This window comes from Muntiacus reevesi, chromosome 4 (assembly GCF_963930625.1).
Source record: "Muntiacus reevesi chromosome 4, mMunRee1.1, whole genome shotgun sequence".
Lineage (NCBI taxonomy): Eukaryota > Metazoa > Chordata > Mammalia > Artiodactyla > Cervidae > Muntiacus > Muntiacus reevesi.
In genome coordinates, this window is record NC_089252.1 from 165,133,194 (window position 1) to 165,157,625 (window position 24,432).

Genomic DNA, 24,432 nt, shown 5'->3' on the forward strand with positions numbered 1-24,432 from the left:
AGGCATTTGAAAACAACCGTCCTCTAATTAATTGTTAGGAGGGAGCACAAGACTAATAGAGTGATGTATACACCACACTGTTAGAGTGGATTTCCATCTATCGTACTTTATTGAAACAAAAGCATCTTTCTTTCTTTGCCACTGAGTCTATATCCTCCACCCTCACTCTGTCACCTACTGTGACACTGTTGAAGTTTTGGAAAGAAAACACAGCAACGGCAAATCAAGGAGGTCTCTCTTTCGGGAAACTATTTTAGCTGCTGCTTAATTACTTAATAAAAAAATGGTGCTGAAACCCAAGAGTTCAGTCTGCAGGCACCTGATACACAAAAAAGCTTTATAAATGATGTAGCATGTTTTTCTGAAGCATTCCTATGCTCAAAACATTACTAATTGGGCCAAAGTGGTATCAACATGCCATGAGATCATAAGGCCACATGTACAAATCAGCATGCTCTGTAGTCCTTTGTGATGATGCAGCGTAAGGAGTGTTATTCTACTGGAGAAAAGATAAAGGAGAGGAGATGATTTTAAAAGAATAAACCTTTGATCCACTCACTTCTCTGTGCGTAAAGTGAAAGTGGTCATGGTGGTCATGAAACACGCTGCTTTGGTCCCTAGGATTTTACAGCGCGCTGTAAATTACTGCTTTGTTCTTTGGTAAGACTGATGGTGGTTTTGCTCTTTATCACTTGGAAAAATGCAAGAGAATTCCCTGAGCCAGCCATCTGTCTTCAGTGTAATTGGCAAAAGACTGATTATCTCGTGTGTTTTGACTAGAAATGGATTAGTGGGGTTGATCACAGCTATCAGACACCTGCAAAGGTGAGCGGAGCTCTGAGCAATGCTTCAGCAAATGTTTGACCATGTGCTTGCAGAAGTCCACTAAAAAGCCTGTTCACTCCAGCAAGCTATGACCTAGGGCCTTCGTCTGATCGGCTTTTCTGGCTTCTCTTGCAGGGTCATCAATGCCGGGAAGAGCACACATAACGAAGACCAAGCCAGCTGCGAGGTGCTCACTGTGAAGAAGAGAGCGGGGGCCGTCACCTCCACCCCAAACAGGAACTCGGCGAAGAGGCGGTCCTCGCTTCCCAACGGGGAGGGCCTGCAGCTGAAGGAGAACTCGGTAAGCGCCGCCTCCACCCCCGCTCCCGGCTGAGAAGGAGCCACACACTCTGGCCCCGCTGCGGGATGTTCGGAGTGGAAGAGAGAAAAGCCGCGGCCCCAGGTTCCTGGGGTGCTGGGTCTGGGCTCAGGGCATCACACTCAGAGCGAAGGTGATCCATGGGGTTAGGAAAAGCCGGTGTTTAAGTTCTCAGCACTCAGAGAAAATGCCCACATCGTGTGAGTTTTGTTGCAAGGATTAGTATGTGTCGCGGTAGGTGGTTTTAAAGAAGCACTTCAAGGTTTTTTTTGTGAAGGAGCTCGTCCTCAGCAGCCTCCCAGGAGGCGTGGAGTAACTCTAGCCGTCAGCTTGCAGCCCAGCCACCACTCTGCCCCTGTCCTCTCCCCGCGTGTCCCTTAGAGATGCACGGTTGGAGCCTGTGCTTGATGCTCTTCCAAATTAATGTTTGTTTCAGTTGGCCCAAAGCCCTTGCATCCTATGGGGTGCCCCTCCGGACTGAATGCCCTGCTGACAAACCACAAAGCATTTCTCCTCCCTCCAGCTTCCGGAGAACAAAGCAGACATCCTTGGAAAGTTCTGAAGAAGCTCTTAGCAGAGTAGAGGGAACAGTCAGCACTGTGTCCATCATCAGATTCTTTAGTCCTACAGAAAAGAGACATGAAATGGGATAACCCAGATGGGACTATCTGTTCTAATGATCTTGAGGATATTTTTGTTTGTAAATTTTTATAGGATTGTAAAGGATCTAGGAACCTGTCCTTAGTTGAAGTGATAGTATATTGTTGCATTTATGCTTAGTGACTAAGAAGAATACTCATTTATTTTTATTTTGCTAGCATTAGGTCAGCTTAGGGTTAAAAAACACAGTGACCTATGGAGACTCATCAGTTGTACTTGTTTTCAAGGCAGAAGGAAGCATTGATTAGGCCTGTCCCAAAAAGGAAGGGTCAGGGACCCAGATGAGCAGGACAAAATAATAGTGGTTAAGTGCATGCGCTCTAGAGTAAGACAGTTAGAACAGTCTGTTGCTTAAAGCTATTTAGTTTAACAATGTGCGCATGCTCAGTCCTGTCCGACTCTTTCTGATCCCTTGGACCATAGCCACCAGGCTCCTCTGTCCATGGGATTATCCCAGCAAGAATACTGGAGTGGGTTGCCGTTTCCTTCTCTAGTAGATCTTCCCGACCCAAGGCTTGAACCCAAGTTTCATGGTCTCCTGCACTGGCAGGAGGATTCTTTTCCACTGCACTGCCTGGGAAGCCCATTCAATTTGGGGTAGTTATTTATTCTTTGAGCCTCAATTTTCCCTGGTCTAAAAAGGAATAATAATAATAGTAATTACCAAATATGGTGGGAGAGGCTAGTTAGAAGTATGAAATCCAACAGTCCATGCAAAGTCCTGAGCTGGTGTCATCATTAATAAATCCTTGATTGATGTTAGTGATTATTATCCTAAAGTCAGTTCCATTTCTGTAATCCTCTATGAATAATGCCCACTGAATTTTCATTCATCTGTAAATTGGAAATCACACAATTTTTTCCATACCTTCTTGATGGAATTATTTTTGAGGATTGAATTATTATGGAAAAGGGCTCAGAAAATATGAGACATTAATGATAATTGGATATGGGTGCCAGTGACTTAATGTTGCTCTTTCCCCTGGCAGTTCCTCTCTGCCACTGGGCTATAAAATGATTTCTGTAAAAATAAGACAGTGTTGACATTTGGCTGCAAGCCAGTTGGTGATGGCATATTTCCTTGTTGCTAAGTTCCTCCTAGAAGTGTAGCCAGGATTAACTACTTAACTTCCTTTCCTTAAGAACAGTGAAACCAGCACATACGCACTTTAGAATGGAGCCAGGACACTCCTTCGTGATGGTTCATGTGGGGTCCATGCTCCTCTGGGAGGCAGCAAAGATACGCAGTGAAAAGCAGGCACATCTCAGCCTGTATTCCTGCCTTAGCCACAGCGGCTTCACGTCTATCTGCGTTATATATTAGGCTTCTTATTAGAGTTTAAGGCAAGAGCTGTGTTGCCTTTTTTTTCATTGTGGAAAAATACACAGAAAGCTTACCATTTTAACCATTTTTAAGTGTGCAGTTCAGTGGCATCAAATGCGTTCATATTGCTGTACCACCATCGGTATCATCCATCTCCTAAACCTTTGCATCATCCCAAACTGAAACTCGGTCCCATTAAATACTAGCTCCACATTCCGTCCTCCCTCTCCCCTCCACCCCCTCCAGTCCCTGGCATCTACCATTCTATTTCCTGTCCCTGTGAATTTGACTGCTCCAAATACCTCCTACAAATGCAATCATACAACTTTTGTCTTTTTGCAGTTGGCACATTCACTTATCATAATGTCTTCAAAGATTGTCCGTGTTGTAGAACGTGTCATAACCTTATTCCTTCTTGAGGCTGAATAGTATTCTCTCATGTGTATATATGCCATTTTGTTTATGCCTTCGTCATCGATGGACCGTTGCTGTCATCTTTGGTCTGTTATGAATGTTGCTGCTGAGAACGTGGGTGTCTCGTACCTGTCTGAGTCCCTGCTTTTGATTCTCCTGGGTGTATACCCAGAGCGGAATTGCCGAGTGATACGGTGGTTCTCTTCACTGTTTTCAGGAGCCGCCATTCTGTCGGCCACCGCAGCTACACCGTTTGACATTCCCCCCAGCAGTGCACAAGGGTTCCAATTTCTCTACGTTTTTGCCAGCACTTGGTAACTTCTGTTTTTCTAAAATAACAGCTACCCTAACGGATGCACAGTGGTGTCTCATTTGTGTATATTTCCCGCGGCTAGTGACGGTGAGCAGCTTTTCATGTACTTCTCATTGGCCACGTGTATCTTCTCTAAGGAAACGTCTGTTCAGGTCCCTTGCCCATGTTAGGATTCGGTTGTCTGTTTTCGTTGTTGGTGTGTGTGCTCTTTCTAAAACCTTGAAGAGCGTAGTCGCGTGTGCCAGATGACCCGTGAGCGTGGGCTGTGTTCTAGGAACTGGATGCTGAGGATTCAGCAGGAAATAAAACAGAGGACAGCCCCTCCCTTCAGGGAGCTTCTGTTCTTTAAGGGAGACAAACAAAATGCATAGCACGGGCAGATAAACACTCTGGAGAAAGCCAAGTAGGGAAGCAGGAATAAGAGGGAGTGTGAGGTGCAGGGGTGGTTAAAGGAGGTGTCGGGGGTGTCACTGGGGCAGAGACCTGAAGCACAGCTATTGGGAGGAAGAGCAGCCTGCAATCCCTAGGCAGCTGCAAGGCTCTGAGGCAGGACCAGGCCCACCATTCTCAGGGATCGGCTAGGAGGCCCACGCAGCTGGGACAGACACAGTGGAGCCTGGGTTACAGGCAGTGGACTTCCCTGGCAACCCAGTGGTTCAGACTGTGCGCCTCCACTGCAGGGGGCTTGGGTTCAGTCCTTGGCCAGGGAAGATGCCACACCGTCTGACCAAAAAAAGAAAAACTGGATTGTAGGTAATGCTGTCAGAAAGGTAACAGGGGAGAGAGGCAGTCTGGTAGGACCTCGGCTATTATCAGGACTTGGGCTGCTATGCAGAATGAACAGTTTGCTAGCAGAGGTCACTAAATATACTGCTTAAAAGAGGCTAGTGGTTTTTTCTGTCTGAAGACATTCCTTGACTCATATATGGTGGCACTGAGGGAAGGGCAGTGAGAGTACAGGGCCCCGTGCGAGAGAGCATCTGCAGAACACGAGAGAGGCAGGTCTCCGCCTTCCCCCGGGGATCCTCGTCCTTCACTCAGTAAATGTGTGCTGAGCTCCGAGTCCACACACTGGGTCCTGGGGCCTGCGGAGATGGATTCAGGACAGTCCCTGCCCTCCTTGAGTAGAGCTGGGGAGACAGGAAAGGAAGGCTTCCTGAAGAAGTGACATTTGCGCTTTTGTGCTGAAAATTGAATAGGAATTAACCAAGCCCATGAGAGAAAGGGGAGCTCCTGCTGGAGGGAATGCGCATGTGCAGAGCTAGGCTGGCTGGGAGCAGTGGGGCTTGGCTTCCTGTGTCAGGGGCATGTGTAGTTCTTGGAGGGGTATAAGACTGGAGCAGTGAGCAGTGTTCACAGGTGAGAGTCACTCAGTGCCCTGAAAAGCTGGACTTTTAAACAACGACTTTAGACCAGGGTGTAACAGACTCATGACGGTGGAGAGGCTGACTTGAGAGGACTAGGGGAGCATGCCTAGAAGCTGGGACACTTAGGAGTCTGGCTCATGCAGAAATCTGAGTGAGAAATGATGACGCTCCAGATAAAGCGGTGGTAAGACCAAAGGCATCAAGAAGCAACAGTTAGAACCAGACATGGACAATGGACGTGAAACAATAATTTTGAACAACAGTTCAAAATTGGGAAAGGAGTACACAAAAGGCTACAAATTGTCACTCTGTTTATTTAACTTATTTGCAGAGTACATCATGTGAAATGCAGGGCTGAATGAATCACAAGCTGGAATCAAGATTGTGGGGAGAAATATCAACAACCTCAGTTATGCAGATGATACCACTGTAACCTAGACAGCATATTAAAAAGCAGAGACATTACTTTTCCAACAAAGGTCCGTCTAGTCAAGGCTATGGTTTTTCCAGTGGTCATATATGGATGTGAGAGTTGGACTATAAAGAAATCAAGCACCGAAAAATTGATGCTTTTGAACTGTGGTGTTGGAGAAGACTCTTGAGAGCCCCTTGGACTGCAAGGAGAGCCAACCAGTCCATCCTAAAGGAGATCAGTCCTGAATATTCATTGGAAGGACTGATGCTGAAACTGAAACTCCAATACTTTGGCCACCTGATGCAAAGAGCTGACTCATTGGAAAAGACCATGATGCTGGGAAAGATTGAAGACGGGAGCAGAAGGGGATGACAGAGGATGAGATGGATGCCAACGCCGACTCAATGGACATGAGCTTGAGTAAGCTCGGGGAGCTGGTGATGGACAGGGAAGCCTGGCATACTGCCCATGGGGTCACAAAGAGGCAGACACGGCTGAGCAATTGAACTGCACTGACCACTCTAATGGCAGAAAGTGAAGAGAAACTAGAGAGCCTCTTGATGAGGGTGAAAGAGGAGAGTGAAAAAACTGGCTTAAAACTCAACATTCAAAAAACTAAGAGCATGGCATCTGATCCCATCACTTCATGGCAAATAGGAGAAAAAGTGGAGGCAGTGACAGATTTTATTTTTCGGGGCTCCAAAACCACTGCAGGTGGTGACTACATCCATGAAATTAAAAGTCACTTGCTCCTTGGAAGGGAAGCTATGGCAAATTTAGACAACATATTAAAAAAACAAAGACATCACTTTGCCAACAAAAACTCCATATAGTGAAAGCTCTGGTTTTTCCAGTAGTCATGTATGGATGTGAGAGTTGGACCATAAAAAAGGGTGAGTGCTAAAAAACTGATGCTTTTGAATTGTGGTATTGGAGAAATCTCTTAAGAGTCCCTTGGACTGCAAGGAGATCAAACCAGTCAATCCTAAAGGGAATCAACCCTGAATGTTCATTGGAAGGACTGATGTTGAAGCTGAAACTGCAGTACTTTGGCCTCCTGATACGAAGAACTGACTCATTGGAAATGACCCTGATTCTGGGAAAGATTGAAGGCAAAAGGAGAATCGGGCAGTGGAGGATGAGATGGTTAGATAGCATCACCAACTCAGTTCAGTTCAGTTTAGTTCAGTCGCTCAGTCATGTCCAACTCTTTGTGACCCCATGAACCATAGAATGCTAGGCCTCCCTGTCCATCACCAACTCCCGGGGTCCACCCAAACCCATGTCCATTGAGTCGGTGATGCCATCCACCATCTCATCCTCTGTTGTCCCCTTCTCCTCCTGCCCTCAATCCTTCCCAGCCTCAGGGTCTTTTCGGATGAGTCAGCTCTTCACATCAGGTGGCCAAAGTATTGGAGTTTCAGCTTCAACATCAGTCCTACCAATGAACACCCAGGACTGATCTCCTTTTGGATGGACTGGTTGGATCTCCTTGCAGTCCAAGGGACTCTCAAGAGTCTTCTCCAACACCACAGTTCAAAAGCATCAATTCTTCGGTGCTCAGCTTTCTTTATAGTCCAACTCTCACATCCATACATGACCACGGGAAAAACCATAGCCTTGACTAGACGGACCTTTGTTGACAAAGTAATATCTCTGCTTTTTAATATGCTATCTAGGTTGGTCATAGCTTTCCTGCCAAGGAGTAAGCATCTTTTAATTTCATGGCTGAAATCACCATCTGCAGTGATTTTGGAGCCCAGAAAAATAAAGTCAGCCACTGTTTCCATTGTTTCCCCATCTATTTGCCATGAAGTGATGGGACCAGATGCCATGATCTTAGTTTTCTGAATGTTGAGCTTTAAGCCAACTTTTCCACTCTCCTCTTTCATTTTCATCAAGAGACTCTTTATCTTCTTCACTTTCTGCCATAAGGGTGGTATCATCTACATATCTGAGGTTATTGATATTTCTCCCAGCAATCTTGATTCCAGCTTGTGCTTCCTCCAGCCCAGCGTTTCTCATGATGTACTCTGCATATAAGTTAAATAAGCAGGGTGACAATATACAGCCTTGACGTCCTCCTTTTCCTATTTGGAACCAGTCTGTTTTTCCATGTCCAGTTCTAACTGTTGCTTCCTGACCTGCATACAGGTTTCTCAAGAGGTAGGTCAGGTGGTCTGGTATGCCCATCTCTTTCAGAATTTTCCACAATTTATTGTGATCCACACAGTCAAAGGCTTTGGCATAGTCAATAAAGCAGAAATAGATGTTTTTCTGAAACTCTTGCTTTTTCGATGATCCAGAGGATGTTGGCAATTTGATCTCTGGTTCCTCTGCCTTTTCTAAAACCAGCTTGAACATCTAGAAGTTCACGGTTCACGTATTGCTGAAGCCTGGCTTGGAGAATTTTAAGCATCACTTTACTAGGGTGTGAGATGAGTGCAATTGTGCGGTAGTTTGACAAACTCAATGGACATTAATTTGAGCAAACTCCAGGAAGGAAGTTAGTGAAGGACAGGGAAGCCTGGTGTGCTGCAGTCCATGGGGTTGCAAAGAGTCAGACCTGACTTAGTGATTGAACACGTGAGAGCAAAGGACAGGCTCAGAAGAGGCAATCTGAGAGGTACTGCCATGGTGCCACGGTGACCAACTGCGTGGGGCGGAGGGTGGGAGACCCCAGGTCTCAGCCACTGGGTGCTGGTCCCTGAAAGTGGACCCCTGGAGCAGGAACGGGTTCAGGTGAAGGGACGGGCATAAGTGGCAACCTGACTTTTGAGGATGCTAACTTTGCAGTGGGGAATGTTTTGTAGGAAGAGAGAGGGAATTAGTTTGGGAGCAAGTCTTGGAAGGCTTAGAATTCAGGAGTTACAAGCCCAAAGAAATTCCAAGAAGAGAGTGGAGTTATCAGGAGCAGAAGGACCACAGAGAGGTCAAGAAAGATAAGGATGAAGAAAGGGGCAAATATTATTGTAAGATGGAAGTGGGGCAACAGGATCACATGGCATCATTATTTCATTTGCAGACAGTTGACAGAAGTGAGGCTGGTGAGAGGAAGATGCTGGGCTCTCTCCAGAAAACATGTGATGAGGTTCTCCCTCCTTTTCTGATCTCTTCATTTCCAGTAAACTTATGAAGTCAGAATCAGTCAAAATAAATATTTCTACAAGACTTCATGTGTAGTAACATCACCCTCATCTTACTTGGAGATTGAAGAAAGTCTAAAAATTTTCTGTAAAATCACATTAGTGTCCCCGTGAAAAGAGAAATTATCGCAGGAATTTTTTATGTTAGAAACATCAAAAAAGTGGGGGGAGGGGAGGACTTCCCTGGTGGCCCAGCGGTTAAGACTCTCCCCTTCCAGTGTCTCTCCTGCCCTGCAGGGCAACAAGGAAATGTGGGGGACGGGAGGGGACGGGATACGTCGGTGGTGTGCAGAGGAATTCAGCAGAAGCGTAACTTTATTTTCGATGACATGGGTAGCAGTGAGATGGTTAATTCTCACTACAGATAATTATTGATTGGTATAAAGATGTTAAGACTTGAAATTTTTTAAAAACTTTTTATTTTATATTGGAGTATAGGAGATTAGCAATATTATGATAGTTTCAGGGTACAGCAAAGTGATTCAGTTATATATATACACATACATCTCTTCTTTTTCAAATTCTTTTCCCATTTAGGTTGTTGCAGAATGTTAAGCAGAGTTCTCTCTGCTATACAGTAGGTTTTTTAAATCCATTTTGCATATTTAAATTTACATATTTAAACATATACATTTACAATATTTAATTTTACATATTTAAAGTGGAGAACCACCAAAAAGCTATTGTATACAGAGAACTCTGCTTAATACCTTGTAACAACCTAAATGCGAAAGGAATTTGAAAAAGAAGAGATACCTGTGTGTGTATAACTGAATCGCTTTGTGGTACACCTGAAACTAACATTGTTAATCCACTATACTCCAGTGTAAAAGAAAAAGTTAAAAAACATTAAAATTGTCTGAAATATAGCAGTGTATACATGGCTCAGTGGTAAAGAATCCTGCTGCCAATGCAAGAGATGCAGGAGACTCCAGTTTTCTTGCCTCGAGAATCCCAGGGACAGAGGAGCCTGGCGGGCTGTAGTCTGGGTGATTGCAGAGTCAGATATGACTGAGCATCTGGACACAGCTTAAACATGTCCACTTAAGCCGTCCTTCTTGCCAATTTGTAGAGAATTGTTTTATCCTATTAGTACAAGCAATCTTTTATCTAAGGGAGTCAAATCAATTCTTCTGTTTTAAAACAAACTGTAAAAAAATATTTGGCAGATGATTTTGCTTCTCCTAACTTCCAAAAGATATTTGCTAAATGAACATTGTTTTCTGTGTTTGGCTGAGTTCTTAAGAGCAGCTCCTTACTTACAAAACAGAAAACACAAATTAATTTCGGGTTCCATCTAAATATAAAGGAAAATGTCAAAGGCAGAAGAAGAAGAAGCCTTGTTTGGAAAAAGTCATAAAATTTAGAAGGGATGAAGGAAAAAAGTTTCAGGGTGTTCTGTACTGTGGATTTGTAGCCTGAAGAAATGCAAGGGAATGTGGTGAATGGCTGATTGTATTCTTCCTTAAAAAATACTCAATAATGGACCCGGTTGTTTTTAAATTTAGAGTTTAGTGATATAATTAGTGAAATAAATAAATAAACATTTCTCTTTTGAGGAATAAAGAAGTTTTGAGATCTCAGGATATGAAGTGGGTGTGAAATAGAGAAGGATGTTTTCTGTGATAAGTTAAGGATGGGCTTTACCTGTCCCTGCATCACATTGGGCCCTGGGTGTGTGAAGAAGCTTTAGCCCAGCGTCAGGCAAGTAGGAAAGCGATCCTCTGTGGCAACGTGCAGTCCTGTCAACCTTCCTATGCCTCTGATTGTTTGTTTGAGGACGTAGGGTGTGTGGCTCAGGAAGAAGAGAATCTGGAATGCCAGCATTTCTGACAGACACGGTCATCCCTTAGAGAAGATGTTGTAAGTTCATTGAGGGTAACACCCTCTTCCCCAGTATCCTCCTGCCTGTTTCCCACCTTATTTGTTTAATTGAAGGATAATTGCTTTACAGAATTTTTTGGTTTTCTGCCATACATCAACAAGAATCAGATATAGGTACACCGAAACCTTTTAAATTTACCTGATCGTGATTTGTGGGATCTAATCACCATTACTAGGCGTCCTTTCCTTTGATTTGAAAGGTGTTATTGTTGTTCGTTGTTCAGTTGTGTCCGACTCTTTGGGACCCCGTGGATTGCAGCACACCAGGCTTCCCTGTCCACCATCTCCTGGAGCTTGCTCAAATTCACGTCCACTGAGTCAGTGATGCCATCCAAACATCTTGTCCTCTGTCATCTGCATATCTGAAGTTATTGATATGTCTCCTTGAATCTTGATTTCAGCTTGTGCTTCATACAGCCCGACACTTCTCATGATGTACTTTGCATATAAGTTAAATAATGGTGATAGTATAAAGCGTTGACGTAGTCCTTTCCCAATTTGGAACCAGTCCATTATTCCATATCCAGTTCTAGCTGTTGTTTCTTGACCTGCATACAAGCTTCTCAGGAGGCAGGTGAAATGGTCTGGTATTTCCATCTCTTTAAGAATTTTTTAGTTTATTGTGATCCACAGAATCAAAGGCTTTAGCATAGTCAAGCAGAAGTAGATGTTTTTCTGGAACTCTTGTTTTTTCCATGATCCAGCGGATGTTGGCAATTTGATGTCTGGTTCCTCTGCCTTTTCTAAATACAGCTTGAACATCTGGAAGTTCTCTATTCACATACTGTTGAAGCCTAGCTTGGATAATTTTGAGCATTACTTGGCTTGTGTGTGAGATGAGTGCAATTGTGCAGTAGTTTGAACTGCTTTGGGATTGGAATGAAAAACTGACCTTTTCTAGTCCTGCTGAGTTTTCCGAGTTTGCTGGCATAATTGAGTGCAGCACTTTAACAGCATCATGCAGCTGATTCTAAATAGCTCAACTGGAATTCCATCACCTCCACTAGCTTTGTTTGTAGTGATGCTTCCTAAGGCCCACTTGACTTCACATTCCAGGATGTTTGGCTCTAGGTGAGTGATCACACCATCATGGTTATCTGAGTCATTAAGATCTCTTTTGTATAGTTCTTCTGTGTATTATTGCCACCTCTTCTTAATATCTTCTGCTTCTGTTAGGTCCATATTAGGTCCATGTTTCTGTCCTTTATTGTGCCCATCTTTGCATGAAATGTTCCCTTGGTATCTCTAATTTTCTTGAAGAGATCTCTAGTCCTTTCCATTCTATTGTTTTCATCTATTTCTTTGCATTGATCACTGAGGAACGCTTTTTTTTTTTTTTTTTTTTTTTTACTTTATTTACTTGGAGGCTAATTACTTTACAGTATTGTAGTGGTTTTTGCCATACATGACATGAATCAGCCATGGGTATATACGTGTCCCCCATCCTGAACCTCTCACCCACCTCCCACCCCATCCCATCCCTCACAGTCGTCCCAGTGCAGCAGCCTTGAGCTCCCCGTCTCATGCATTGAACTTGGACTGGTGATCTGTTTCACGTATGGTAATATACATGTTTCAATGCTGTTCTCTCAAATCATCCCACCCTCCCCTTCTCCCACAGAGTCCAAAAGTCTGTTCTTTATATCTGTGTCTCTTTTGCTGTCACGCATATAGGTTCATCGTTACCATTTTTCTAAATTCCATATATATGCATTAACATACTGTACTGGTGTTTTTCTTTCTGACTTAATTCACTCTGTATAATAGGCTCCAGTTTCATCCACCTCATTAGAACTGATTCAAATGTGTTCTTTTTAATAGCTGAGTAATATTCCATGGTGTATATGTACCACAGCTTCCTTATCCATTCGTCTGCTCATGGGCATCTAGGTTGCTTCCATGTCCTGGCTGTTATAAACAGTGCTGCGATGAACATTGGGGTACACATGTCTCTTTCAATTCTGGTTCACAGTGTGTATGCCCAGCAGTGGGATTGCTGGGTCGTATGGCAGTTTTATTTCCAGTTTTTTAAGGAATCTCCACACTGTTCTCCGTAGTGGCTGCCCTAGTTTCCATTCCCACCAACAGTGTAAGAGGGTTCCCTTTTCTCCACACCCTCTCCAGCATTTATTGTTTGTAGACTTTTTGATAGCAGCCATTCTGATCAGCGTGAGATGGTACCTCGTTGTGGTTTTGATTTGCATTTCTCTGATAATGAGTGATGTTGAGCATCTTTTCATGTGTTTGTTAGCCATCTGTATGTCTTCTATGGAGAAATGTCTGTTCTCTGGTCAAAATGGATTAAAGATCTAAATAAATGTAAGACCAGAAACTATAAAACTCCTAGAGGAAAACATAGGCAAAACACTCTCTGACATAAATCACACCAGGATCCTCTATGATCCACCTCCCAGAGTAATGGAAATAAAAACAGAAATAAGCAAATGGGACCTAATTAAACGTAAAAGCTTTTGCACAATGAAGGAAACTATAAGCAAGGTGAAAGGACAGTCTTTAGAATGGGATAAAATAATAGCAAATGAAGCAACTGACAAAGAATTAATCTCAAAAATATACAAGCGGCTCATGCAGCTCAATTCCAGAAAAATAAACAACCCAACCAAAAAATGAGGAAGGCTTTCTTATCTCTCCTTGCTATTCTTTGAAACTCTATATTCAAATGTGTATATCTTTCTTTTTCTCCTTTGCTTTTAGCTTCTCTTCTTTTCTCAGTTATTTGTAAGCCCTCCTCAGACAACCATTTTGCCTTTTTGCATTTCTTTTTCTTGGGGACAGTTTTGATCACTGCTTCCAGTATAATGTTACAAACCTCCATCCATAGTTCTTCAGGCTATCAAATCTAATTCCTTGAATCTATTTGTCACTTCCACAGTATAATCCTAAGGGATTTGATTTAGGTCATACCTGAATGGCCTAGTGGTTTTCCTTATTTTCTTCAATTTAAGTCTGAATTTTGCAATAAGGAGTTCATGATATGAGCCACAATCAGCTTCCAGTCTTGCTTTTGCTGACTATATAGAGCTTCTCCATCTTTGGCTGCAAAGAATATAATCAATCTGATTTCGGTATTGACCATCTGGTGATGTCCATGTGTAGAGTCTTCTCTTGTGTTGTTGGAAGAAGGTGTTTGCTATGACCAGTGCATTCTCTTGGGAAAATTCTGTTATCCTTTGCCCTCCTTCATTTTGTACTCCAAGGCCAAACTTGCCTGTTACTCCAAGTATCTCTTCCTCCAAGGCTTCCTCCTTTTGCATTCCAGTCTACTATGACGAAAAGGACTTTTTTTTTTTTTTTTTTGGTGTTAGTTCGAGACAGTCTTGTAGGTTCTCATAGATCTGTTCAACTTCAGCTTCTTAAGCATTAGTGATTGGGGCATAGACTTGGATTACTGTGATACTGAATGGTTTGCCTTAGAAACAAGCAAAGATCATTCTGTCATTTTTGAGATTGCATCCAAGGACTGCATTTTGGACTCTTTTATTGACTATGAGGGCTACCCCATTTTTTCTAATGGATTCTTTCTGACAGTAGTAGATATAATAGTCAACTGAATTAAATTTGTTCATTCAGGTCAATTTTAGTTCACTGATTCCTAAAATGTCTGTGCTCACTCTTGCCATCTCCCATTTGATTACTTTCAATTTGCCTTGATTCATGGACCTAACATTCCAGGTTCCTATGCAGTGTTGTTCTTTACAGCATCAGACTTTACTTCCATCACCAGTCACATCCGCAACTGGGCATTTTTTCCACTTTGGCTCAACCTCTTCATTCCTTCTGGAGCTATTTCTCTGCTCTTATCCAGTAGTATATTGGGCACCTGCTGACCTGGGGGAGTTCATCTTTCAGTGTCCTATCTTTTTGCCTTTTCATACTGTTCATGGAGTTCTCAAGGCAAGAATGCTGAAGTGGTTTACCTTTCCTTTCTCCAGTGGACCATGTTTTTTCAGAACTCTCCACCGTAACTCATCTGTCTTGGGTGATCCCACAGGGCATGGCTCATAGTTTCATTGAGTTAGACAAGGCTGTGGTCCATGTGATCAGATTGGTTAGTTTTCTGTGATTGTGGTTTTCATTCTGTCTGCCCTCTGATGGAGAAGGGTAAGAAGCTTATGGAAGCTTCCTGATGGGAGAGACTGACTGTGGGGGAGACTGGGTCTTGTTCTGATGATGGGGGGGATGCTCAGTAAACCTTTAATCAAGTTTTCTGCTGATGGGTGAGGCTCTGTTCCCTCTCTATAGCTCACCTAAGGCCAAACTATGGTGGGGGTAATGGCGGTAATGGCCACCCCTTTCATAATGACTTATGCCGGCATGCCGCGGCTGCCAGGACTGTTGTAGTCCGTGCCCCTGACTGTTGACCCACACGTCTGCCAGGGACTCCCAGATACCCACAGGCAAGTCTGTCAGTCTCCTGTGGGGCCACTGCTCCTTTCTCCTGGGTCCTGGTGCGTGCAAGGCTTTGTTTGTGCCCTCCAAGAGTCTGTTCCCCCAGTCCTGTGGGACGTCTATAAACAAATCCCACTGGCCTTCAAAGTCAAATTCCCTGGGGACTCTCAGTCTCTTTGCTGGATCCCCAGGTTGGGGGATCTGTTGTGGGCCCTGGAAATTTTACAACAGTTGGGAGAATTTCTTTGGTATAGTTGTTCTCCAGTTTGTGGGCTGTCTACTCAATGGCTCTATAGTGGCACTAATGGCGACCTCCTCCAGGAGGTTATGCCACATGCCGTGCCTCCCAGGTCTGCTGAAGCCAGAGCCCCTGTCCCCGTGCAGGCCACTGCTGACCCCCGCCTCCACAGGAGACACTCAAAGGCAAGTCTGGCTCAGTCTCTTCTGGGGGTCATTGCTCCTTTCCCTGGGTCCTGGTATGTACCAGCTTTTGTTTGTGCCTCTAAGCGTCTCTGATGGGTCTGAGGTTTGATTCCAAACATGATTTCGCCCCTCCTGCCATCTCGTTGGGGCTTCTCCTTTGCCCTTAGACGTGGGGTGTGTTTTTTTGGTGGGCGCCAACATTCTCCTGTTGATGGTTGTTCAGCAGCTAGTTGCAATTTTGATGTTCTTGCAGGAGAAGATGAGTGCGCATCCTTCTACTATGCCATCTTGCCAGTATTTTCTGAAAGGTGCTAAGAAGTCTTTATTTATTGTACTGATTGCCAGCTGCCAGTGAAGACAGCTTTTCCAAGAGCTTTCGTTTTTCAGCTCCTGCGTCATTCTAGGAATGAGATAAGGAGAGGAAGATAGCAGATAACTTCTCTGAGGAGGGAGGGAGAGTTCACTCTCGAGGGCATCATATAACCTTAGTGTTAAGGTAAGAAGCCCCTGCTCTTATGTAAGATGGGTGGGTGGGTGGCCGTAACCAGGACAGTTCCCCTCACATCTGACTGCCTGTTTTGGAACCAATCTTTTGGAGCTTAAGACGAGACCTGTGCACACATGCATTCTAAGTCTTATTTCCTTCAGAGCCTCCTTATGTTGTTTAATTTAGTCAAAACACGTCAACGTCTGTGGCTTCAGTGTCTGTTAGTTCAGTGTCTAATTACAATAGCAGGAGATGGCTATGTCCACATCGTGGCCAAGTTCATCAGCAGGGGAGAGGAAAGCCGATTATCTTTCTCAGCAGAGGATGGGGCAGCACTGTGGGAATTCCAGGCAAATAGGATCAAACTGGCGATGGGGAGAGATCGAAAGGAAATGGGAAGGGCTATTTCAACTTTCTGGAGTGAAGATTTACTGTCCTTTTCATCTGTTTTCCGTGAGAAGCCCTCTTGGTCACCCCCCAGGGCATTAAGTGGAGGTTTCCCGTGGTTCCACAGAGGCAGCGTTTCTGGGGCATTCAGCCACATGTGGCAATCTGCTTCCTGCAACACTGTCAGCTATAAAAAAACGACAGGAGCAGCCTTTGGTTTCTGTCGTTGGGTTTATTACTCTAAAATTTCCCTCTCAATTAAGGTCTTTGTTCTGAGCGTGTCAAGAAAAACATAACCTTCCCATTTATCTACTTAGATTTTTTTTTTTTCAAAGCAGGAGTGCCATGGTTTCTCTCAAAAGTCTTATCTCTTGGTTCCAGGGATTAGAATTCTTGCCCAGTGATTAAGAAGAATGACTTTCCAACCAGTATGTTCAGACCATGTCAGTTAGAATAACTTGACAGTTCCCTTCTCTGTGGGTGTGGGTTTACTCCTAAGATCAGGTTTGACCAAAATGTATATAAGAGCCAAGAACACGACTCAAACTTGGTTCCACAATAGATTTTCCCACTGTGGCGAATCTTAAGGCTAAAGGAAAATAAATGGTGCTGAAATGGAAATTTCTCCTTGTTTCACTTGTAATCTGATTTCCCCAGAGCTTTAGATGGGGAGAACATTATTGGCAAGAGCAATAAGCTCTTGAGATTTTCTTTTCTTCTTATTTTTTTTAAAGCCCAATATTCAGCATTCATATGCCAGACACAACACTGATCTTAGAGCTTTGTCAATTTTAATTTTTGCCTATTTTGGCTCTGCCAGTATTAATTCCTTTAACCTCATGATACACACATAAGTCTGTAGTATTATTATCTTTACTGATGGGGAAACTGAGGCACAGAGATGGAAAGTGTGGAGCTTGGATTCGGCCCAGGCAGTCTGGCTCCCAAGTCTATACTCACTGGTCACATGATGCCTCTTCATCTGTTGTTGCTTAGTTGTGTCTGGCTCTTTGTGACCCTTTGGACTGTAGCCCACCAGGGTCCACAGGATTTCCCAGGTAAGAATACTGGAGTGGGTTGCCATTTCCTTCTCCAGGGGAACTTCCCATCCCAGGGATCAAACCTGTGTATCCTGCATTGTCAGGGGGATTCTTTTCCACTGAGTCACCAGGGAAGCCATGTATCCCTTAGCATCTGGGAAATGTGGCAGGAAAGTCTTTCAGTCTTCGGGAAAGTCTTTCAGTCTTCAGAAAAGTCTGAAATGAAAGAAGAACAACTCCCACTGTTAATCTGTATAATTTCAATATAATTTGATGCTAAACTTTTTCTCATTTCCATGTGATTTCTCTCTTGAATTAAGAGTTATTTAGCAGTCTCCCATATCAACTCTGAAACTGGGTAACAGCTCTCACTGACTCAAGTGAAGAACAGAATGGAAATGAAATTGTTTATCATCTTTTTGTCCGTATAGTCCATTTTTTTCTTGCTAAATTATAGAAGACCATTATTTGATTGAAACCACAACAAACAGAAAAAACCTCTGATTGCACACTCATGAGTATCTGAGTTTGAATCCCAGCTCTGCCACTCACTAGTTGTTATCTTGTGATGTCTCAGTTTCCTCATCTGCACATTGGGGATGATAATTTCTACCTCATAAGGTTATTAGAATTAAATGAGTTAAAAATATGAAAAGTGCTTAGGATAGTGCCTGGTATGTAGTAAAGCTCAATTAATATTATCTGTTGTTATTCTAACAGTGGAGTTTGCAGCCGCATTTCAATATTATTTCACATACTTATGTTCCGACTGTAGACTAATTTAAGGAGACGTTTTTGATGTATGAAATAATAGTTCGAGAACATTCTTGAGCTAATTTTTACATCTAGAATAAACCATAACATGACTTAGCCAAAACTGTCATTAGCTGTCTACTTCTTCTGTCTCTCAGAAACTAATATGTATTTAATAGTGTTTTGACATGCTGTGTTAGTTGCCCAGTCATGTCTGAATCTTTGCGACCCCCTGGACTGTAGCCCACCAGGCTCCTCTGTCCATGGAATTCTCCAGGCAAGAATACTAGAGTGGGTTGCCATTCCCTTCTCTAGGAGATCTCCTGGACCAAGGGATTGAACCTGGGTCTCCTGCATTGCAGGCTGATTCTTTACCATCTGAGCCATTTGAGAACATTCCTGAGCTAATTTTTGAGTCTAGAATAAACCATAACACAACTTAGCCAAAGCCGTCACTTTCTACTTCTTGTCTCTACTCTTGTCTCAGAAATTAATATTTATTTAATAGCATTTTGACATACGGAACTAAATTGCCATTTAAAAACAAAACCCAAACATACTTAACTTATCCTACACTCACTCTTTCATAAAGTGGAACATTTGAACCAAAGAGAATCTTGTGTTTTGTATCGTCAGATCCCGAGAAGGAAGCCATGCTCTTTTACATATATGAGAATAAGGGATCTTTCCCAGTAGGGAACAAAATATCTGCATAATTTAGTCAGAGAACTAGGTTAAGAACAAACAGACTATACTGTGTGGGCATGATTCCAAGTGGACAGCAGTAGAACGTGGGCCCTTAGAAGGACTTGTCATGAAGTTCTTCAAATTTTCCCACATCTCCGCTTCATCATCGGCTCATTTATTCTTCTTTCTCTTATTGCATTGCTGTGCAATCAGATGAAGAACTGGTGATTGAAAGCCCTGTGGATGAAATGCCTAAAACAGATACTCCAATTCTGCATCACCCTCCTCTAATTCTGCATTATCATCCTTGAAACCTGGCCAGAAACTTGGGTGGAGATCAAGCCATACAACAGTGGGGACCAAAAGAGTATGTCAGCTCTCTGTTTCCCCAGTGGAAAATAAGTAGTCCCTCTTCTTTGGCAAGAAAGGAGGGGGGCAAGTGCATCCCACACTCATACGGAGCCTTCTATGTTTTTTTTTTTAATTTTTATTTATTTGTTTTTGCCTGTGCTTTGCACAGGTTTTCTCTTGTTGCTGTGAGCAGGGTCTACTGTTGGTTTCGGTGTGCGGGCTTCTAATTGCAGTGGCTTCTCTCGTTGCGGAGCACAGGCTCTAGGTGGATGCTCAGTAGCTGTGGTGCTTGGGCTCAGTAGCTGTGGTGCTTGGATTCAGTAGCTATGGTACTTGTGCTCAGTCACTGTGGTGCTTGGGCTCAGTCACTGTGGTGCTTGGGCTTAGTTGCTCTGTGTCACGTGCGATCTTCTGGGACCAGGGATGGAACTGGTATTCCTTGCATTGCAAGGCAGATTCTTAACCACTGGACCACCAGGGAAGCCCCATGGATACATTTCTGTTTGGAACAACCTTATGCATATTGAAAGGTCCAAGGGACCCTTCCCAGGTAAAACTTACTAAGTTCTGGCTTTACATGTGATCATGGAAAATAGGAAAAAGAAAATAAGCATTGTGATTAAAAAGCAGTTTCTAGAACTTTAGAGGAAGGAAGATGTCACATTGGGCCTACTTTAGTGAAATTCTAAAAGAGAAACAGTGAGCTTTAAACTCCCAATTTTTTACCTTCTGTAATATTCCTTTGTCTTGTTGCAGGTGTATTCCCAAAAAGGAGGTGAGTGAGTATGTATGTGTGTGTGTTATAAGTTACTTAGAAGACTATCTTTATTTTTTTGTAAATGAAATAATTTAGAATGCAACTGGAAAACCACTTCTAAGTTACTCTTTTGAGACATGAGTGATGGCTGCCAAATTTAATTGTGTGGCCAGTTAAGAAAGGGCTCAATGTTTTTCTTCAAGTGGAGTGAATTTTAATTCATGTTAGTCTGAAGCAAAAACAGGGTAAATGCTTGTTAAAATAGAATATTAGTAATTTTGAAGTTCGTGATGTCAAGAACATGTTACTTGAAACTTGAAGCCTTTGGTGTCCCAGGTGTAGAACTTCATATGATGGGCTGATTGCCCAGTGACATTTTTCGATGCCAGTGGAGAGTAACACCAAGCCACTGCCAAGAAGTTAGAGCAGCCCCCCAGTGGCCTGGCACGTGTGTGCAGTGACTAATAAGTGACAAACAAGGTAAACTAGTGCTGCGTTGTTAAAGGCTACAGAGTCACAGAAGCTAGGGAGATTAATCACACAAAGTTGTGGGTTTCGGAAGAATAAGACTCTGTAATTTGGAACGGGTGCAGTCCTGGTGTTACCATTGACCAGTAGAGCCAGTTGACTGACCGTGGCCTGCTGAAATCATGGGTAAAACGGGACACTGATGCCCGTTTTATGGTGGTGGTGTGAGATCCGGCACAGTAGGTGCGCCGTAGATATCCTTTGAGCCTAGACTTTCCGTGGGGGAAGTGAGTTAAGAAGAATGGAAATGACAGAGGTTGCATGAAGGACAAGCATCCCACCAGCAGGGCTGCTGGCGTGTGCAGCGTGGTCTCCTGGATGAGGGAGTCCTTATTGCTCCCCGCCTGCTCCTTGTCCCCCTAGGTTGTTTAACAATGAGTGTAAGTAATTTCACTGAGTTCCCTACACATGAACTTTCAAGTTGCAAACCTTCAAAGATGCGAGCGTGTGTTCCGTCAGCATCAGACGTCAGTGACATTGCGGCTTGCCCTCCGTCTCCTATTGCTGAAGACCCTTCGGCTCTGTCATCTCCCATCTCTTCTCCCTCCTCCGGTCAGTAACCCTTCCTGCCTATTCACCCGATGCCAGCCCCCGAATGCCAGTTGTTGTACTGTACTACTGTAATTTTCCAGATAACGTACTCTAAGGTTTGAAATGTTTTCTTTGTTTTTTGTGTTTGTTTTTTATGTATTATATGTGTGAAAGTATTATAAACCTATTAGAGTACAGTACTGTATAGCCCATTGTGTTAGTTGGGTACCAAGGCTAACGTTGTTGGACTTACGAACAAATTGGACTTAAGGAAAGCGCTCTCGAGACAGAACTCATTTGTATGTTGGGGTCTTACTGTACTGTTACTTCTAGTTTTGTTGTTTCTCCTACCTGCTGGACAAGGTTCTATGCATTTTACTTATTACTTAAAAAACTATACAGTGTAGTTAACTTTTCTTCCTTTGGGTATACAGTCGTGAATTTGAATATCTGCGTGGATTCGTGGGCTCACCAGCACAACCAGGATACCACAGTTCCATTGCTACAGGTTATCACTCCCTCATGTTATCTCTATATACTTATACCCTTTCCCCTTCTCCCGTAACCCACTGTCTGCACATTTAATGCGTATTATCCACTCATGCGACACTAGGCATGCCTCTTTTCTAACACGCTGATAGTCATCTGTTCATATTCTGCCTTGCTGTTTTAAGAGCCTAGGAACCATAATATTCTTTTCTTTTTTAATAGGAGCAACAGTTGTCTCTTATTTATTAATTTATTTTGGTCGCACCTTGGGGCATGCAAGGTCTCTGACCAGGGATTGAACCCATGTCCCCTGCAGTGGAAGTGTGGAGTCTTAACCACTGGACTGCCAGGGAATTCCTCCATCATAATCTTATTCCCTGCCACATTCCAGTGTCCAGCTCAAGCCTGACACGTAGGAGAGGACGGACCAAGACAAGTATAAAATGCATGAATCCTTACTCTCTGAGTCCTAGTTTCTTCTTTTCTTTAGATAAGGAAACAGTTGAGAGAAGTTGAGAAATGTGCCTAAGACCACCCAGTAGTGAATTCCAGAACCCAGGTGTGATCTTTAAAGCCTGTCTTCTTTCTGTGCTAAGACATATCACAACAAGCAGGATTTGCATGTTTAACTCATTTGGAAGTGAGGATATTTAAATATCCAGCTTTTAAAATACCCATGATGTGTTGGTGTATTGACATCAGTGACAAAGTTACACTTGGACTGTTAGATAATGTGAAATCTGAAACCCAGTTTATTTGCCATATAAACTCAAAATCTTATTCTCCACGCTAATGCCCAGCTGAGGAGGTATTCTTCCTTCTAAACACAGGAGGGGTGGATGGTGCCTTTGACTCTGGGCAGGTGGAGTGTGGGGCGGGCTGGGCTGAGGATGTTGGAGGCAGCTGTGCCCTTTACTTCCCTGCTTTGGTACCTTTGCTGGAACCGAGCAGAACACAGCGCTCCAACTCCCCATGCACATTCCTCACCCTTTAGTCCCTGGTACAAAGGAAAAGGCAATAGCGGATTATACCTCTTGACAGGGCACACGAGCTGAAAAAAGTCTGTGGGTTTTAATAACTCAGCTCTCCAGTAAGAGGAATCTGGTAGGTTAGTTTGTTTTGTTTGTTTCTTAAACTTTCCTCTTTGAAAAAAAAAAAAAAGATTAAAAACCTGAGCTTAGAAGAGAATTTTGTGTATGTTTCAAACTAGTCCCATAAGGGCTGTAAGGCGTGGCAAACCAAGTACAGCCAGAGAAGGTGGTGTCCCATCCCTTTGGTTTTTCCATGGAGCACCTTTGAGATGCTAAGGGCCCTGAATCTAGGTTGCTTGTTTGCAGGACACACGAAACCCCAGAGAGCTGAGAGGTCATAAAGTTAGATAAGTCAGCTCTGATCCTGAAGTAGATTAGGTTTATTCTGTTGGTTTTACCAGTATGAAGTATCTTACATAAAATTCTTATTACTTAAACTGCTATATTGCTTTTAAAACAAAAAAGACAAATGAAAGACGCCACTTTCTCCCTTCCTTTCTTTGTATATTCAGTCATCATGAAGCATTTCTTCTATGCCAGGCACCCCCTGGAATGCCACAGTGAAGGAGATACATGTGAGTCTCTGAGGACGCTGATACAGACACATCAGGCAATTCCACATCAGTGGGATAAACACTTCCATAGGGGCTGTACAGAGGCTGAGGTGGTCCAGGTGGGCCTGGTGGGAAGGAGGTGCTGCCACTGAAAGCTGAAGGATAAATAGTTCGCCAAGCAGATAGCAAAAGATGAATGTTTTAGGGCAGAATAAAAACATGACATTTATCGTCCTAGTGGTGACAAGAAGTTAGAAGAGAAGGGACAAGAGTATTCACAACCACTGACAAGGAGCCAGAGAGGAGTGGCAGCTAGATCATGCAGGACCAATGAGCTGTGTGAGCACCCAGGAGACCAAAAGGTATTTTAAGGGCCGCAGGGAGTCATTGAAGATTCTCTGCAGTGAGGGAATACGGGTGTATTTGCAGTGAAATCACAGATTGGAGATGCTTTGAAAGTACTGTGTTCATATAACTTGGGACTTTTCAGGTCTCTCCGTAGATTCACAGCTCCACCCCCCCCACCCCCCCCAGCCGCCTTATTCCCAGCTCAGACCCCTGAGAGCGATGTAGTCCCTCAGTGCTGATGTGACATTGGGGTGTTCATTCCTCCAGGTTCTCAGATCTGACTGCGCCTCGCGCCACGCGCTCTTACCGGACAGCAACCAGCGGCATCATTTTGAGTAAAGAGGGCAAAAGGGAGAAGTGGGTCCTTGTATCTGTTTCAGAACAAATGTGTGGCATATCCTGATTGATCATGCTTCTTTCAAAAGTAGGTTTTAGATTCCACATACATGTGTTAATATGTGATATTTTTTTTCTCTTTCTGACTTACTTTACTCTGCATGGTAGACCCTAGGTCCATCCACATCACAAATGACCCAATTTTGCTCCTTTTTAAGGCTGAGTGATATTCCATTGTATATACGTATCACATAGGCTTTACCCATTCCTCTGTCAGTGGAGTTTAGGTTGCTTCCGTGTTCTGGCTATTGTAAATCGCGCTACCGTGAACATCGGGGTGCTTGTATCTTTTTGAATTAGGGTTTTCTCAGAGTTTATGCCCGGCAGCGGGATTGCTGGGTCCTATGATAGTTCTGTTTTTAGTTTTAGGAACCTTTTAGTTTAGGAACCTTCATACCATTCTCCATAGTGGCTGTATCAATTTACATTTCTACCAGCCGTGCCAGAGCGTTCCCTTTTCTCCACACCCTCTCCAGCATTTATGTGGAATCTAGAAAAATAGTACAGATGAACCTATTTGCAAGGCAGGAATAGAGACGCACACATAGGGGATGGACACATGGACGTGGTGGGGAAGGGGAGGCTGGGACCAC

At 43.5% G+C, this 24,432-nt stretch overlaps 1 protein-coding gene across 1 annotated transcript in view; it reads left to right on the forward strand.

Annotated features, from left to right (window-relative positions):
* PPM1H (protein phosphatase, Mg2+/Mn2+ dependent 1H) overlaps window positions 1-24,432 on the forward strand; it is a 291,732-nt gene that overhangs the window by 102,288 nt on the left and 165,012 nt on the right. Inside the window, exon 2 of the mRNA XM_065934722.1 lies at window positions 961-1,126. Coding sequence (XP_065790794.1) covers window positions 961-1,126 — 166 coding nt within the window. The remainder of the gene's footprint in view (window positions 1-960; window positions 1,127-24,432) is intronic.